Below are 15,874 nucleotides of genomic sequence, written 5' to 3'. Positions count from 1 at the left end.
CATCTGCTGGTTCATTCCCCAAATGACCACAGTGGCCAGAATAGAGCCTATCCAAAGCCAGGAGCCCAAAGCTTCATCCAGGTCACCCACATGCGTGCAGGGTCCCAAGGGTTTTTGGAGTTTTCTTCTACTTTTCCAGGCCACAAACAGGGACTGGATGGAAAGTGCCTGTATGGGATTCTGCCACTTGGAGGTGGAGGATTACCTGGTTGAGCCATCATACTATCCCGTTTTTTTTTCTTCTAATAGAAATGTTTTGTCGTAGAATATCAAGAAGTAAAAAGGTTATTCAATGTTTTCCATAAAAATACTACTACACAGAGAAAACAGCAACTAACATTTTGTCCAAAATTAGAATGACTTTGATGTATTTATTGTATTACTTTGTCCATACCTGTTAATATCATACTTATATATCTATACTTAAAAATTTTCCCCTTAATTATTGTGGTCTTTATGATCTTGAGAAAAGCAGCTTCCGCCTATCTGCTAGTTTATTTGTCTGTTAATTTTTAAGGGATGGTTAAAGAAATGAAGTTTTCAGGCAGTTTAGCAGTATTTGCCAGAAGTGATACAGGCAGCAGCGTATTTGCAAGGCATGGATTACATCATGCAGTATTGCAGGGTTTACGAGCTGGTGACTTGCCTCACTACATTAACTGAATTCATTACCGAAACCAAGTTTTAAGGGCAAGCTCAATTTGTTTTTTTAAATGGGATTTTAAAACACTGAAACATGTTTAAATGATCACAGTCATTGCCAATTAATCATTTGGTATTTAAGGTAAAGTTGTGAATATTCAATATGAATTTAGAATCATGAAAGTAATTTTTAACTTGCTCATAAAATAAAGAAGAAAATAATCTAGTAGCCCCCAAAGCTATAAGATTCCAAGGCTATAATTAAACTCCCTTTACAAAACAAAGCATTGTAATCTTAAAGGCTTGCACATTTGGCTCTATGAGGTCTTAGAGAAATGTTATTCCCTGAGTTTCAGTGTTAGAAACTTGTAAAACAGGAAAAAATGACAAAAAGGGAAATATAAATTAGATAATTTTTAGTAAAGACTTTTCTTCTAAAAACATAAGTTTTGGGCTGGCATGATGGTTCAATTTGCTAGACCTCCACCTGCAAGCACCGGCATCCCTTATGAATGCCAGTTTATGACCTGGCTTATCCAGTTCCCTGCTTGTGGCTTGGGAAAGCAGTGGGGGATGGCTCAAAGTGTAAGTTTTGACTTAGAGATTTGTTAACTTCTAGTTCAACAGATCTGAAAATATTTTCTCTATATTACATCTTTCTAATCCTTGGACTGTACCTCTTCAGAACACCTATTTAGTTCACATGTTGGATTTCTTCCCCTAGAAAAGCCTTCCTCCCAATCTCCACATTTCCAGGTTCTTTTTAGCTCAAAACCTGCTGCCAAATGCCGAAGCCATCCAGTCATGATGAGATCTGTAACCAGCAAAAACAAGTAACCACTTCACTTTGTGTTTAAATTCAGTGCATTTTCTGTATGATTAGAGAGTGAATAGATACCATACTTGTTATGATATTCCACAATTTGGCTGCTTAAATTTCTAAATCTAAGTTCTGTCATCCCTTAAGTGGGTACATACCCATGCAGCACAGGTGAGCAGGCTGTGGGCCATGGCACAAGAGACTCTTGACTTCTTCGCCTGAGTTTTCACTTACTCTGTCTGGGACATGGATGTTTTTAGTTCACATTGTAATGTTGTCTAAGACAGAAAAAGGTGTTTTTGAAGTTCAGCTACAGTTCCACATATAGAATGAAACAAAAGTTTGTCCTAAACTCGTTTTAGTAACCTCTTGTTTTAGATTAATCTTACCTAAAAATTGATCTTACCTAAAAAGTATTCTCTGATACTTGCAGGAATCTGATCACACTGGTCAAACTGGCGGTTTTGTGCGAGGGCCTCCAAGGTTGCCACCGAGGTAAGTAAGTAAGAAAAAAGTCAGAGACAAACCAGTGCTTGGAGCCTCTGGTCTTGCTCTCACCAGGACCAAGTGTTGTTGCCCTTAGATCTTGTTAGGATTCTTGAATTCACCCAGGCCACTGGCTTGGACAGCACATGTAGTCAGCTCTGCACTTTGCTCCCTATAACAACAATCGAAAAATTCACGGAACACAAACATAGGCCTCCACTATTTTTCTTGAAAACCAATGAACAAGACTCCTTTTGAAACCAGACATTCCACCCGTGGTAAATAGAGCATACACAGACAAACCCTGCCTCTGAAGAGAGACATTCTTGATTTGGGCATTTCTGTGGAGCTAAGGTTCATGTACTCAGAGGTGACTTGTCTCCTAACTTATAGAGTGACCTAACAAAGGCTGGCTTGCCATCAGAAGACATTACCATGTTGACAGTTATTTCTGTTGTAGGGATTAAGGAAAACAGTACTTTCTAAGTAATAATTGTCCTATTGAATTTGCAGAACCAGCTTTCTTCATATTAACCTAAATCAGAGTTTTAGTAGAAATTCTTATATCATGAATGTGAGAGGATTTTGTTTCTTTTCTAATCATGTTCAAAATCCCAGTGCACATACATGATATTTTATTGGTTTTTATATCACACGTTGATAGAAAAAGCTTAGTTTTCTGTACTTTCAGTGGTATTTTAGAGCAATACAGAGCTCCTGATAATAAATGCTTGTTTGCCTTGAACTCATAAATTTCTAATGCAAAATAAGACACAGGAACATCGTGGCATTTGCTCTAATAATACAGTGTTTGAATCAGCAGTTGTTTACTCAAAAATAGCATTCCCTGCAGGTTTCAGTTAAGTGTATTCCATTAGCAGAAAATTGTGTGTGTGTGTGTGTGTGTGTGTGTGTGTGTGTGTGACAGAGAGATAGGACAGAAGAGAACCTAGTACCGATCAAAACACTGACTCCTGGCTGCCACCTTGACTTTCAGACCTGTAAGTGGGAAAGCAATCCCGACTCGTCAGCCTGCTCCGAAGGTGGCCCCTGAGAGACCACCTCCTCCCAAGCTTGCTTCAGCCAGAACATCAAGTAAAAAACTGCCTTTTCATCGCTCTTCCTCTGACATGGACCTGCAGAGAAAACAAAGCAACTTGGCATTAGGACTCTCAAAAGCCAAGAGTCAAGTCTTTAAAAATCAAGATCCGGTGCTGCCCCCTCGCCCCAAACCAGGACACCCTCTCTACAGGAAATACATGGTAAATTTAGCTTTCTAACTTTGTAGTCAAGAGTTTTGTTCTCAAATATATGTAAGATCCATTATTTCTCATAAAAGGTAAAAGAAATGTACAACTGCCTTAACCTTTACAAAGTGCTATAGATAAGTAGGTCGTACTGCAACACTGGTCTTCAAAGCAGGGTTTCTGTGTTAGGAGGAATGCAAGAAGAAAGGAGCAGGATAGACAGAGGCCGTAACTCGCTGTCTGGCTTGGCCAGACAAAATCTCCCCAAAAACCTGACCCGCTAGGTTGTATTATTAAGAGTAACTGACAGATGGTTCAGTTTAGATACTGAGTAATTTGTGTCTTCAAACTACTTTGCCCACTGAGTAAGCTTCAAAATGAAATAAATACAAGTGATATTTTCGTTGACTTGGGCTCTGTTCCCCTCATTTTCCCCTTTTGCAAACCATTTAATAGTGAATTATCAGTAATTGGAATGTTTGGGGCAGACACGTAAGCAGAGCAGTGACAATGCCAGTCGGAGCCCTTGCGGTCCCTGTAGAAGTGCTCAGGTTCAGATGCTGATCCATGCACCGCAGGAGGGAGCCTAGGCCTGTCACCCACAGAAGAGGGCCAGGTGGAGCGCTGGGGTCCCGCCTTCAGCCTGCTCCTGGCCTGGCTACTGTGGGCTTTGCGGGAGGAAACCAGCAGGCATAATATCTCTATTTGCCTCTCTGTCTCTATACCTCTTAAATAAATAAAAATAAAGAATTCTTAAGGGGTAGTGAGGATGGATGATATATTAGTTTTCTTCCTTTTGGATGGTTTTTCTCATCAAGTGGTCTTTTTCTTCATTTCCCATATTAAAAAAAGGGGGAGAGGGGCAGCAGAGTTGTGTTCTGCTTTGCTCAAGTAAACATGATAAAATCTGAAGCACGTAAAAAATGGAAAGAGCAAAATTGCTTGCATTTTTAAAACACTTTTTAAGAGTAACTTTTTTTAAAAGGTGGAGAATTCAATATGGGATATGTCCCAAATGGCATATTTTTAAAAGCTTTATTTTTATTTGAAAGGCAAAGTTACAGAGAAAAGGAGAGAGAGAACGGTCTACCATCTGCTGGTTCACTCCCCAGAGAGCTGCAAGTTACAGCCAAGCTAGTCTTAAGCCAGGAGTCTCCTCCTGGCCTCCCACATGGTTGCAGGGACCCAAGAACTTGAGCCATCCTCTGCTGCTTCCCCAGGCCATAAAGATGCTGGATCAGAAGTGAAATAGGGCCTAGCACAGTAGCCTAGTGGCTAAAGTCCTCGCCTTGCACACGCCAGGATCCCATATGGGTGCCAGTTCTAATCCTGGCAGCTCTACTTCCCGTCCAGCTCCCTGCTTGTGGCTTGGGAAAGCAGTTGAGGACAACCCAGAGCCTTGGGACCCTGTACCCACATGGGTGACCCAGGAGACAATCTGGGCTCCTGGGTTTGGAGTGATGCAGCTCTGGCTGTTGTGGCCACTTGGGAAGAGAATCAACAGATGGAAGTTCTTCCTCTCTGTCTCTCCTTCTCTATTTATATCTGACTTTCCAATAAACAATTAGATTAAATTAAATTAAATTATATGAATTGACACCCATATGGAATGCTAGCACTGTAGCAGAAACTTAAGCTACTATACCATGGTACAAGTTGCTCCAAATTGCATTTTTTTAGAAGTTTGTTAATTTATAAAGCAGAAATCAAAAATAAGGAGAGACACAGAGAGAGAAAGAGAGACTAATCTTTTGTTTGCTGGTTTATTCCCCAATAACTGCAACTGCCAGAACAGGGCTGAAACCAAGAGCCAGGAACTATGTCTTTGCCTCGTATGTGGGAAGCAGGAGTACAAGCAGTTGGATCACCATTCCTGCAGGAAGCTGGATTCAAAGCTGAGCAGCTAGAACTTAAAACCAGCACGCCGAGGTGTAGCAGCTTAACAGTGCTGGCTCCAGACAGATGTCTACCATCTGCCAGCTCACTCCCCAAATGGCTGTCATGGCTGGAGCTGAGCCAACCCCAGACCAAGAGCCAGGAGCTGGGTCTCTCAAATAGATACAGGGCCCAAGGACTTGAGCCATCCTTTACCACCTTGCCAGGCCACAGTCAGAGTGGAGCAGCCAGGACATGAACTGTCACCCATAAGCATTGCTGGTGCCACAGGCAGAGGATTAGTATACTATACCACTGTGCCAGCCCTCAACAGAATAACTCTTAATAAAACAATTGATCATTTTATATTGTTTGTATTTCCATCACTGAGCCAGAAATGGCCTTTTCATAAGCTATTCAGACCTCTAAAAACAATCCTCCTTTGAGAATGGTATGGAAAGTTGAGAAGGATGTCATGTATTCATATATACTCATACTCAGTTAAACTGATGAAACTTTAATTGCCACACCTCAAACAGCATTCTTCCAGATAGCCTAGTTTACTTCGCTAGATAATTTAGAAAATTAGTAGCCAGTGTGTATTATATACTAATTTTGAGCCAGGTAGTGTTCAAAGCACTTAATATAAGGGGTACTTCAAAAAGCTTATAGAAGTATGAAATTAAAAGTTTATTTCCATGGGAGATAAGTTTTATATTCATGCATAATTTTTCATAATATGCCTTTCATGTACCTTTTGAAAGCCACTTGTATATTAACTAGGTCATTTTCCTCACATCTAGATTGTTTATTGTTATCATTTATGTGAATGAGGGAAGTAAGACACAGAGATTAAGTAATTTGCCCAGGGTCATTCTCAGTGGTAGGAGCAAGTTTTAAACAGATTAACTGCTTCTGAACTCAGACTTGTAGCACTTACGCCAAACTGGCCATACTCTCCTTACTCTGGCCATTCTGTGTGAGACGCTTATGCAGGGGGAGCCAGATTTCACCAATGGCCCTTTGCCACTTTCATAAAGCATCTCGGTAACACAAAGAGGAGCCTATGTTGTGACACAGTGAGTTAGGCACCTACCTGTTATGTCAGCATCCTACTTAGGTTTCAGTTCAAGTCCTGATTGTTCCACTTCCTGACCAGCAGAAGGACTCAGTCTCTTCTTCTCTGTCTGTAACTCTGCCTTTCAAATAAATAAGTATTTTTAAGAAAAAAAAAAAATAATAAGGTCCAGTGGGATAGCTCAGTGGCTAAATCTTTGCCTTGCTTATGCTAGTATCTCATGTGGGCACTGGTTCATATCCCAGCTGCTTCACTTCCCGTCCAGCTCCCTGCTTGTGACCTGCACCTGTGTGGGGGACCAAACCCAGAGGAGGCTCCTGGCTTCGTTGTAGCCACATGGAGAGTGAACCAGCGGATGGGAAATCATTCTCTCTATAAATCTGCCTTTCCAATAAAACTAAATCTTAAAAAAGAAAGACACCTTAAATGTATACCTCAAAATGTTGATGTATTAAGAGTGGTTTATTTCAGCAGGCAGTGATTGCTTCAAGTGTTTCCTATGACTACCCTAGCATTGAGTGTCCTGTCACTCTGACCAAAGTTGCTGGAAGTGAGCTTGTCCATCTTCTGTGCATACGTTTTGTATTGCACAGGCCCTTTGAGATCACTCCTCAACTAAAATTTCCCCGAGCAGGGCAGAGAGCCTCTGTGGCAATGGAGGCTTCCAAGATAGGCAGAGCCAGTAGGCCAGGATGCAACTGAGACCGTGCAGGAAAATGAGTATAAGCAAGAGACTCTAGAACATGAGGTTCAGGAGAAATGCATACAGGCACAGCAGATGGCTGTGGGGTCTCCCCACAGATTCCTCTAGTACCCCGTTGCCATAGGGGATGAGCCTGCTGCCTGCCACCCAGCCTCTGGCACATGAGAAACAAGTAGACGGACAGGGGTTCTGTCCAGCAGTTCCAGTTTATTTGGGAAGTACAGATTCTTATATAGGTAAGGGATAGCCTCAGGCCAGGAATCTAGGGAATTCCAGGAGGGGAGAAACTAGGAGCCAATTACTAGGAGCATGACTGTGGAAGCCACCTCCCATAGGCCAGGGGTAGGTGAGTGAAATGGCCCTGGTCAATCAGTCTTTGAAACAACATGTCCCCTGCCCTGGTTCACGCCCAGGACTCTGTCCTTGGCCGCCATCTTGCATGCCACATGTACTCAGTGACCTTGACTGTTAGTCACCATCTTATTGACTTAGTGACTTCTTTGCCCCTGAGCCCCACGGAGGGGAGCCCAACCACCTGCTGGGCTTCAGAAGGAGACCATTATGGAAACCTTGGAGTCCAGGTTTCCTCAGCAGGCTGTGAGGTCAAGTGCCGAATGTCATTTAGACACCAGGGGACCTTGGGAGTTAGAGAATGCAACTTTCTAGGAGTGGTATTTAAAGTGACCTTTAGGACGCATTCATCCTTGTTTGGGGTGGTGGGGGGCTGCCACCCAAGATTGTAATATCATGAGAAATGGCAAGCCCCATGAGAACTGGAACATGAAAAGCCACATAGAGAGAAGTTGCACTGTAGACAAACAAGCCAAAGCCCCAGAGGATCAGCAACATTCAGGGTTATTTGATCGTGAGTAATTTTTTAATTGGTTTATATTTAAGCTGTCTGCACCTCATGGAATTTCCAATGAAGACATTGTCTCACACAACCCTGGAGAACGCTCTTGTAAGGTTAGTAGAGCTCTGTCTTTACTGGCTTATGTTTAAAAAAAAAAAAAAAAGGCTGGCCTCTGTTACTGCTACTACACATTATTAAATGCTGGAGGCACCAGAGATTAAAATGTGAAAAAGTAATAATATTTTATTAAATAGTAATTGCTTCAGAGAGTGATATTGTACCTTACAGCATGGGGACGAACTTGTGATGCTGAAACAGGCAGGAAATAATGACTTGGAATGCCAAAAAGGGGAATTTACCAGCAGAGTTCACCTGTCTCAGATGAAAATTATCATCCCACTTGATGAGCGTCTTAGACACAGACCACATGTAAGGAATTGATACAATACAGCCCTCATACCAAATCTGGCAGTGTTTCATAAAACTATTAATTATGTCTCATCCTTGATTTTTTATTAACACATTCATTTCAACCAGAGTTGAAATTACAGTCACATTTCATTCTATTTTTAGAATAAATTACTTGGCGGCAGTTTGCCACTGCCATACTAATCATCTCAACTCACAAAGTGACAGCCATGTGTTTTGCCTACTTTGTGTCATGCTGGCTTACAGCAACCAGAGCTCTCAGTCATTAATTTATAAACTGTGATAACTGTTTATTTTTTAAATAATGTAAACATGTTTACCAAGGAGCCAGAGACTAGTTTGCTGGCAGAACAAATAATTGTTTTAAAAGGAGCCCTATAAAAGCTAAGACTGACATAAGAAAAGCTCTTCCCTTTAAGATATGATCTTATTGCAAACTTCATCTCTGGATAGCTCATGAATCCTGCAGCCTCTAGTCACAATGTAGGCTTAACAAATTGTGGAGCTCAGGAAGATAGTGATTATTTAATGTCATTTATTTAGCAAGACAAATGCTGTTGGACAATTGACAGAGCTTTTCAAGTTACCCAATTAAATTTTTACTATCAATGTTCATGTACTAAATGTGAAAAATGATATGCATCAGTCTTTCACACCAAGTGTTTGGTTTGCTATTTATCCTACTTATTGTAATCTGGCCCAACACCTCCTGGAAGCCAGTTTATCTCTTGAAGTTCTCTGAAAAACCAAGAATTTGTGTTTTAAACAGTAGAGAACTTAGTGTTGAGCTGGTTGCTGCTAGCAAATGAAAATTCCAGCCTCAATTCACACAGGAAAAGTTGTTATTCTGAACTTTGCTGTTTTTAATATAGCATTATTTATCTGCCATAGCAGCCTGCCCTTTCTCAAAACACACTGATAATAACAATGAGAGTTACACTGTGAAGTTTTCCTTCCTGAAGGCTAAAACTCTTCTAACATCCCCGGGATTTTCCACCTTAAACGCCGTCTTCTCATTGGACACTGCAGCGTGCAAAGCTAGTGGCTGCTTCATCAGCACTGGTGTTCATGAAGGGACTCCTCCTTTGGGCTTCTGATTCTCCTTACATTTTTTTTAGAAAAAGAAAAACTTTGAAAGCCTATTTTTTAAGCTGAAGTTCTCTAAAAAAAAAAAAAAATGTGTTATACATTTCCTTAAATACAAAAAGTACTGAACTTTATCAGTTGTGTTTGAATGGGAAAAGGGGGAGTTGCCTACCATGCCGCTGAGAGACAGAGCTGGGTTCAGGGTCATTGCTGCCACACCAGGCAGTTATCTTAAATGTCTAGACTGAACATTTTTAGGGCAGTGAGAATAATAACGGTTCAGGAGTGTAGCCCAAAGAAATGAACGATAATGTTATCTCACTCACAAGGATGACTGAGTTTGGCACTCCTTATCCTTGGTCTATACTGCTGAGGAATAGTGGGGTGCTTTGATTTTGTTTTGTTTTGTTTTTTCCCTACTGGCTGTGTGTTGATATATTTTCCTAATGAAGTATTAAGCCTGTGATTGCAAAGTAAAATGAAAAGTGTATCATTGTAAAGATTAGGGAGAAGAAAACAGCAATAGGGAAGGGAATGTGGAAATCAGGAATGCGGGCAGGAGAGAGGGTAGAGTGGGAAGTACCACTGCGCTCCTAAATCTGTAGCATGAAATTTGTTCACTTTATGTACATTATTTAAAAAGGAAAATTTTAAAATGTAAATAATTTTTAAACTAAAATTTTTTTAAAGCATAACTCCTCAGAGTTGGTTTTAGAATTGAAATCTTACGTGATTTCTTTTCTATAAAATCCCAGAGGGGCCCAGCATTGTGGCACAGTGGATGATGCTGTCACTTGCAGCATCCCAGGTGGGTGCCTGTTTGTGTCCTGGCTGTTACCCTTTTGATCCTGCTCTCTGCTGATGTGCCTGGGAATGTGGCTGACCTGAATGAAGCTCCAGGCTCCTGGCTTCAGCCTGGCTTAGCCCTGGCCATTGCAGCCATCTGGGAAGCGAATCAACACATGGAAGATATCTCTCTCTCTTTCTCTCTCTCCCTCTCTCCCCATATCTCTTTCAAATAAATAAATCTAGAGGAGTGGGGGGGGAAAAAAACACAATAGGTAAATCCATGGAAACAGAAAGTAGGCTGATGGCTGCCAAACGCCAAGGGGAAAGCCAGTAGAGAATGGCTGGCTGGACAGTGGTCGCAGGTTTCTATGCGGTGATAAAAGTTCTAAGCTTGGGTTGTGATGAAGGTGGTTCAGATCTGTATATGTACTAAAACAATGTATATTTTAAATGGACAGTTTTTGTATATAAGTTATATCAGTAGTTTTAACAAATTAATTGAGTGATACATAGTGAATAAGCAATATATATTAACTGTTTTATTATTATCATACCATTTGTATTAACAATCCTAGCTTTCCTAGAAAGACCAATGAAATACATTTACATACACATGGCCATTGTGGTCTTTGAGTTGTAATGAGTCCTCTGGGAGACCCTGCTTGGCCGCTCTGATGAGCAGCATCTCCAAGGATACCCTTGCACTGAAGGCAGAGGAGGGAAGGGAATTGGGAGGCACAGTGGACATCTCCTCCCTTCTAGACTTGATGACGTAGTTCTTTGGTCCACGTGGAGATGCATGATTGCATTTGGTGTGAGACAGCTCTCCAACTTCATTTTTTTCCAAATGTTAACCGCCTTGCCTAATGATACTTATTGACTAGTCATTACTCTCTTCACAGATATAAACCAGGAAAAAATGAACATCATAAAGAGACATATAATTGTGTAAATATAACTCTTAAAGCCACCCAACTTAAAATATCTCATAATTCCTGAATTCACATTTTGTCATTTATTTAGGAAAAAATAGTATCCTTCAGGTGGACTTTATGGTGCTGGTGATTGTGGGTCCATGTCTCTTCATATAAAGAAACTAATAACTGCTTGTCAAAAGGAAAGCCCACTCTTCACTTTAGCCTCTCCTCTCTCATTGGTTTGCTGACTAGAGAATAGTAGGTTCTCTTTTCTAATTTATCTCTAAAGTATTGGTTAAACCATTCAGATTAAGCAGAAAATTCAGGCCAGACATAGTTAGTGTGGCTTTCAAAAATTAGAGAAAGTTCTCAGCCAAGTGGAAATAAATGAAATAGGCTTTACTTTTTGTGAAGTACACATTTGTGGGAAGTGATTAGTCATTTCCATTATAAAAGGCAAGAACATAAATTGCAGAACTTTTCCATCGTAATATAGACATGGTTTTTAAGACTCCAACTTCAGGTTCACCAGCTTCTAGTGTTTAAGGAAAAGCTAACCTTGGGCGTGGCATGGTAGCCTAGCAGCCATGTGGGAGACCTTTAAGAGGCTCCTGGCTTTGGATTGGCTCCTGGCTTCGGATTGGCTCAATTCTGGCTGTTGTGGCCACTTGGAGAGTGAATCAGTGGATGGAAGACCTTCCTCTCTGTCTCTCCTTCTCTGTATATTTGACTTACCAATAAAAATAAATAAATTTTGTTTAAGATTTATTTTTATTTTTATTACAAAGTCAGATATACCAAGTGGAGGAGATATAGACAGGAGGCTCTTCCATCCAATTATTCACCCCTCAAGTGATCGCAACGGCCAGTGCTGTGCCAATCCAGAGCCAGGATTCAGGAACTTCCTCCAGGCCTCGAATATGGATGCAGGGTCCCAAGGCCCCAGGCCGTCCTCTACTGCCTTCCCAGGCCACAAGCAGGGAGCTGGATGGGAAGTGGAGCCACCGGGATTAGAACTGGTTCCCATGTAGGATCCCTGCGCATTCAAGGCGAGGACCTTGGCCACTAGGCCATGCCGCTGGGCCTAAAAAATAAATAAATCTTTGAAAAGAAGAAAAACCTACCCTTGAAAGGCATGTCAAAAATCACTGCTATACAGAATAGGTATTATATTTAACTAGACAGTTCCCTTTCATTTTATTCTCTTGATTTAAACAAAAACAAAAACATGCTATAAAACATTTTGATTGAGAGTCCTTTTCATCCTCCCTTGGCAAAGGCATATGTTTTCCAGCTTGATAATGATTCCCTTATTTGGCTTCATGTGGATTTGCATGTTATAATTATGTTCGGGACGCTAAACAACAACAACAAAAAAATGGTTGCAGAGTCTATAATAAATCCAGCATCTTTCGGCACACTTCATTCTCGGCTCTGTTTTCCCCCCAAGGACCCAAGCCACGCTCAGAAGCCGATTGACAGCAATGTTCCTCAAGCTGTTGTTCTTCACGATTTTCCAGCAGGTAAGGACAGAAATAACTGCCTGATGGAGCTGTGGCGTCAGGAGTGAAGCTCCCCCCCAGGTTAGCCACGCCAGACAGGAGCCTGGGGAGCGCTGTGCAGACAAGGTCATCTCAGCATCCTTCCCCCTGCAGGAAGGTCCGGGAACCCCAGCCAATCCAGAACCTTAGCTTGAAACTCCCCGCTCTCACAAGAGAGAATTTCCCTTACAAATAAACATCAGCAAATTATAAACTTTTTATGCTTTCAAAATAGATTGTGCTAATTAATGATTATAAGGAAGTTAATTGTAGTACATACATTATTTTGTCCTAAAAATCGCCTCAGCTACTACATACCAATGATATCAAAATACTTTTTATAATTTTTAAATATCTAATTCTATAAAATAAAAATAAGCTGCTGTTGTACTTACTCTTTCTCTGCTCAGTACACTAATATTTTATTTTGGATAAATTTACCCACTGAAGCACTATAGCACTCTGGGCCCAGTGTGATAGACTAGCAGCTAAAATCCTCACCTTGCACATACCAGGATCCTATATGGGCACTGGTTTTAATCCCCGCAGCCCACTTCCCATCCCAGCTGCTTGTGGCCTGGAAACAAGTCAAGGATGGCCTACAAAGCTTGGGACCCTGTACCGCATGGAGACCTGGAGGAGGTTCCAGGTTCCTGACTTCGGATCAGCTCAGCTCTGGCCATTATTGCCACTTGGGGAGTGAATTGGTGAATGGAAGATCTTCCTCTCTGTCTCTCCTCCTCTCTGTATACCTGCCTCTGTTATAAAAATAAAATAAGCCTTTAAAAAAAAACAGAACTATAGCAACTATAGCACTCATTTACAATTTGAAGTTGAAATTGGAGTTTTTAGGCATGGTTGAAAATATTGGTAAAAATATTATACCATTATCTGTAAAAATTCTTTTCTTATCCAGTGTATAGTCAGCAAAGGGTTTCTTTTTTTTTTTTAAGAATTATTTATTTATTCAAAAGTCAGCTATACAGAGAGAAGGAGAACAGAAAGGAAGATCCATCTGCTGATCTGCTCCCTAAGTGGCCACAACAGCTGGAGCTACACCGATCTGAAGCCAGGAGCTCCTTCTGGGTCTCCTATGTGGGTGCAGGGTCCCAAGGCTTTGGGCCATCTTCGACTGCTTTCCCAGGCCACAAGCAGGGAGCTGGATGGGAAGCAGGGTCGCAGCAACATGAACCAGCACCCATATGGAATCCTGGTATGTGCAAGGCGCTTTAGTCACTAGGCTACTGCAGCAGGCCCAGCAGAGGGTTTCTAGTGGTACCATAAAAATCATTGGCCAGCACAGGGTTTTGTGGTGTTTTCTATTTACTTTTCTAAAGTAAATTTGCCTAGTATAATCTTTTCTTAGCATCAGTAATATACTGCTCCAGTAGGTAGAACTGAATGCCCTCTGTGCTTTGCTTTATTCAAGTTTGCAACCAGGATAATTTATTACCCATACCATAATTTGTATTACAGAGCAAGTTGATGATTTGCGCCTCACCTCTGGGGAAATTGTTTATCTTCTGGAGAAGATAGATGCGGATTGGTATAGAGGGAGGTGTGGAAACCAGACTGGTGTATTTCCTGCCAACTATGTCAAAGTGATTGTAAGTGGGTCATGCTTTTTATTAATTGAACATCTGCTTATGGGTTCTGTGTGTCTTACAGGTTGGAAAACATAATCAGCCTAGATTCTTGAGGTCTGATTCTCCCCCGTTAATTCATCTGGTATTTGGAAAGTCAAAACATGAAGATTTGTTCAGCTTGGTAGTGGTTACTTATATGATTATGCAGCATATTTCATTGCAGCCTGGTACCCACCAAGATGCTGACCATGCAGGCCAACTGATGGACCATCTGGTGTTGGAGGGTTGTTCAGCCCATATTTTAAGGGTCTCTGTTAACCCTGCGAATCATTTCCTGATTAAGTAGTGTGTGGTTGTTCTGAAGGCATGTTCCCTGATGTTTGTTACCACTTCCTTTATTGGAATAGTGTTCCATTTTTCTTACCTAATAATTTCAAGTCTGATTGGGAAAAAATTACAATGAAATATCAGAGTTCTATACACCCTCTCAGGCTGAAATAGAGCGCACATAAGTGTGATGGAGTGTCATATCGTCATATCGTCAGGTGGCTGGGTAACATAAAATCATACTGTCCCTTAAACGTCAGCATCAATAGGAAAGACACGGCTGATTTAATTTAGTGATTTTTATGAAATATCAATAATGCTAGCCGAAATAGTTCAGTGTTAACAATTTATGTGGAAGAATAAACAATTTTACATCATGTCATGAATTTAAAAAATAAGTATAACAGAAAAATCTTTATTTTTCAAATGAAAGAGTTCAAGTCTCTTAGATTATAAAATGTAAAAAAAAAGTTTATGAAATGTATGTCTTATCCTGTGTGTACGCTGATTCTTAGGAGAAATCCAACCACATTTCTCTAAAATAATTTTAAGAATAATGTTAATTTTAGTTACACAGAGAAAACTCTGTGGTGGTTCATGTCCCAAATGGCTGCAGTGCCTGGGGCTGGACCAGGTCAAAGCCAGGAGCCAGGAGCTTCTTCCATGTTTCCCACAGGCGTGCAGGGACACAGGCACTTGGACTGCCCTCTGCTGCTTTCCCAGGCAGAAAGCTGGATTGGAAATGAAGCAGCTGGGAATTGAACAAGCATTCATTTGGGATGCCAGTGTTTCAGGAGGAAGCTCAACTCACTATGGTACATTAGCCCCGTAACAGAACTTTAAGAAGTACAGTTATTAAGGAGCTGGTACAGTAGTTCAGTTGGCTAATCCTTTGCCTACAAGTGCCATTTTCCCATAAGAGCGCCAGTTTCTATCCTGCCTGGCTGCCCAGCTTCCCATGCAGCTCCCTGTTAATGGTCTAAGAAAGCAGTGGAGGATGGACCAAAGCTTTGGACCACTGCACCCACATGGGAGGCTGGAAAATCTCCTGACTCCTGGCTTCACATCAGCGCAGCTCCGGCCATTGCAGTCATTTGGTTAAGAATCAGCAGGTGAACGATCATGGTCTCTGTCCCTTTTTTCTGTAAAGCTACCTATCCAATAAAAATGTTTTTTTTAAAAAAAAAAAAAACTGTTATTACACTGAGATCAGTCACAGTGAATCTGCCACACTATAAATGTAATTTTAAGCCCACAATTTAAAAGATGTTTTAAACATTGAACTTTTAGAATTCATCCAGTAGGCCACTGACTTATTTAATATAAGCCTCAAAGCCTCTCTGTTTCAGACTGCAGACTTTAAGGCCAAATATCTCATTAAAACAACGGCTGTTCTCAGCACGTAAGTGAGGTGTTATGTAAAGTGCTTGCCCCTTAAATGATGTTCACTAGGTACAAATCCACATGGAGGGCCCAGCACAGTGGTGCAGTGGTT

General features: G+C 41.1%; 1 protein-coding gene across 1 annotated transcript in view; it reads left to right on the top strand.

Annotated features, from left to right (window-relative positions):
• The window catches only part of SH3D19 (SH3 domain containing 19), a 212,628-nt gene that overhangs the window by 178,692 nt on the left and 18,062 nt on the right, over positions 1-15,874 (top strand). The window contains exons 10-15 of the mRNA XM_040967439.1: positions 1,896-1,957; positions 2,946-3,210; positions 7,749-7,817; positions 7,993-8,133; positions 12,376-12,448; positions 13,943-14,073. Of these exons, the coding sequence (XP_040823373.1) occupies positions 1,896-1,957; positions 2,946-3,210; positions 7,749-7,817; positions 7,993-8,133; positions 12,376-12,448; positions 13,943-14,073 (741 nt within the window). The remainder of the gene's footprint in view (positions 1-1,895; positions 1,958-2,945; positions 3,211-7,748; positions 7,818-7,992; positions 8,134-12,375; positions 12,449-13,942; positions 14,074-15,874) is intronic.

This window comes from Ochotona curzoniae, unplaced genomic scaffold (genome assembly GCF_017591425.1).
Source record: "Ochotona curzoniae isolate NIBS_2020 unplaced genomic scaffold, NIBS_Ocur_1.0 scaffold_4506, whole genome shotgun sequence".
Taxonomy (NCBI): domain Eukaryota; kingdom Metazoa; phylum Chordata; class Mammalia; order Lagomorpha; family Ochotonidae; genus Ochotona; species Ochotona curzoniae.
Note: the sequence above shows the minus strand (reverse complement) of the source record. Positions and strands in the feature narration are given on the sequence as shown.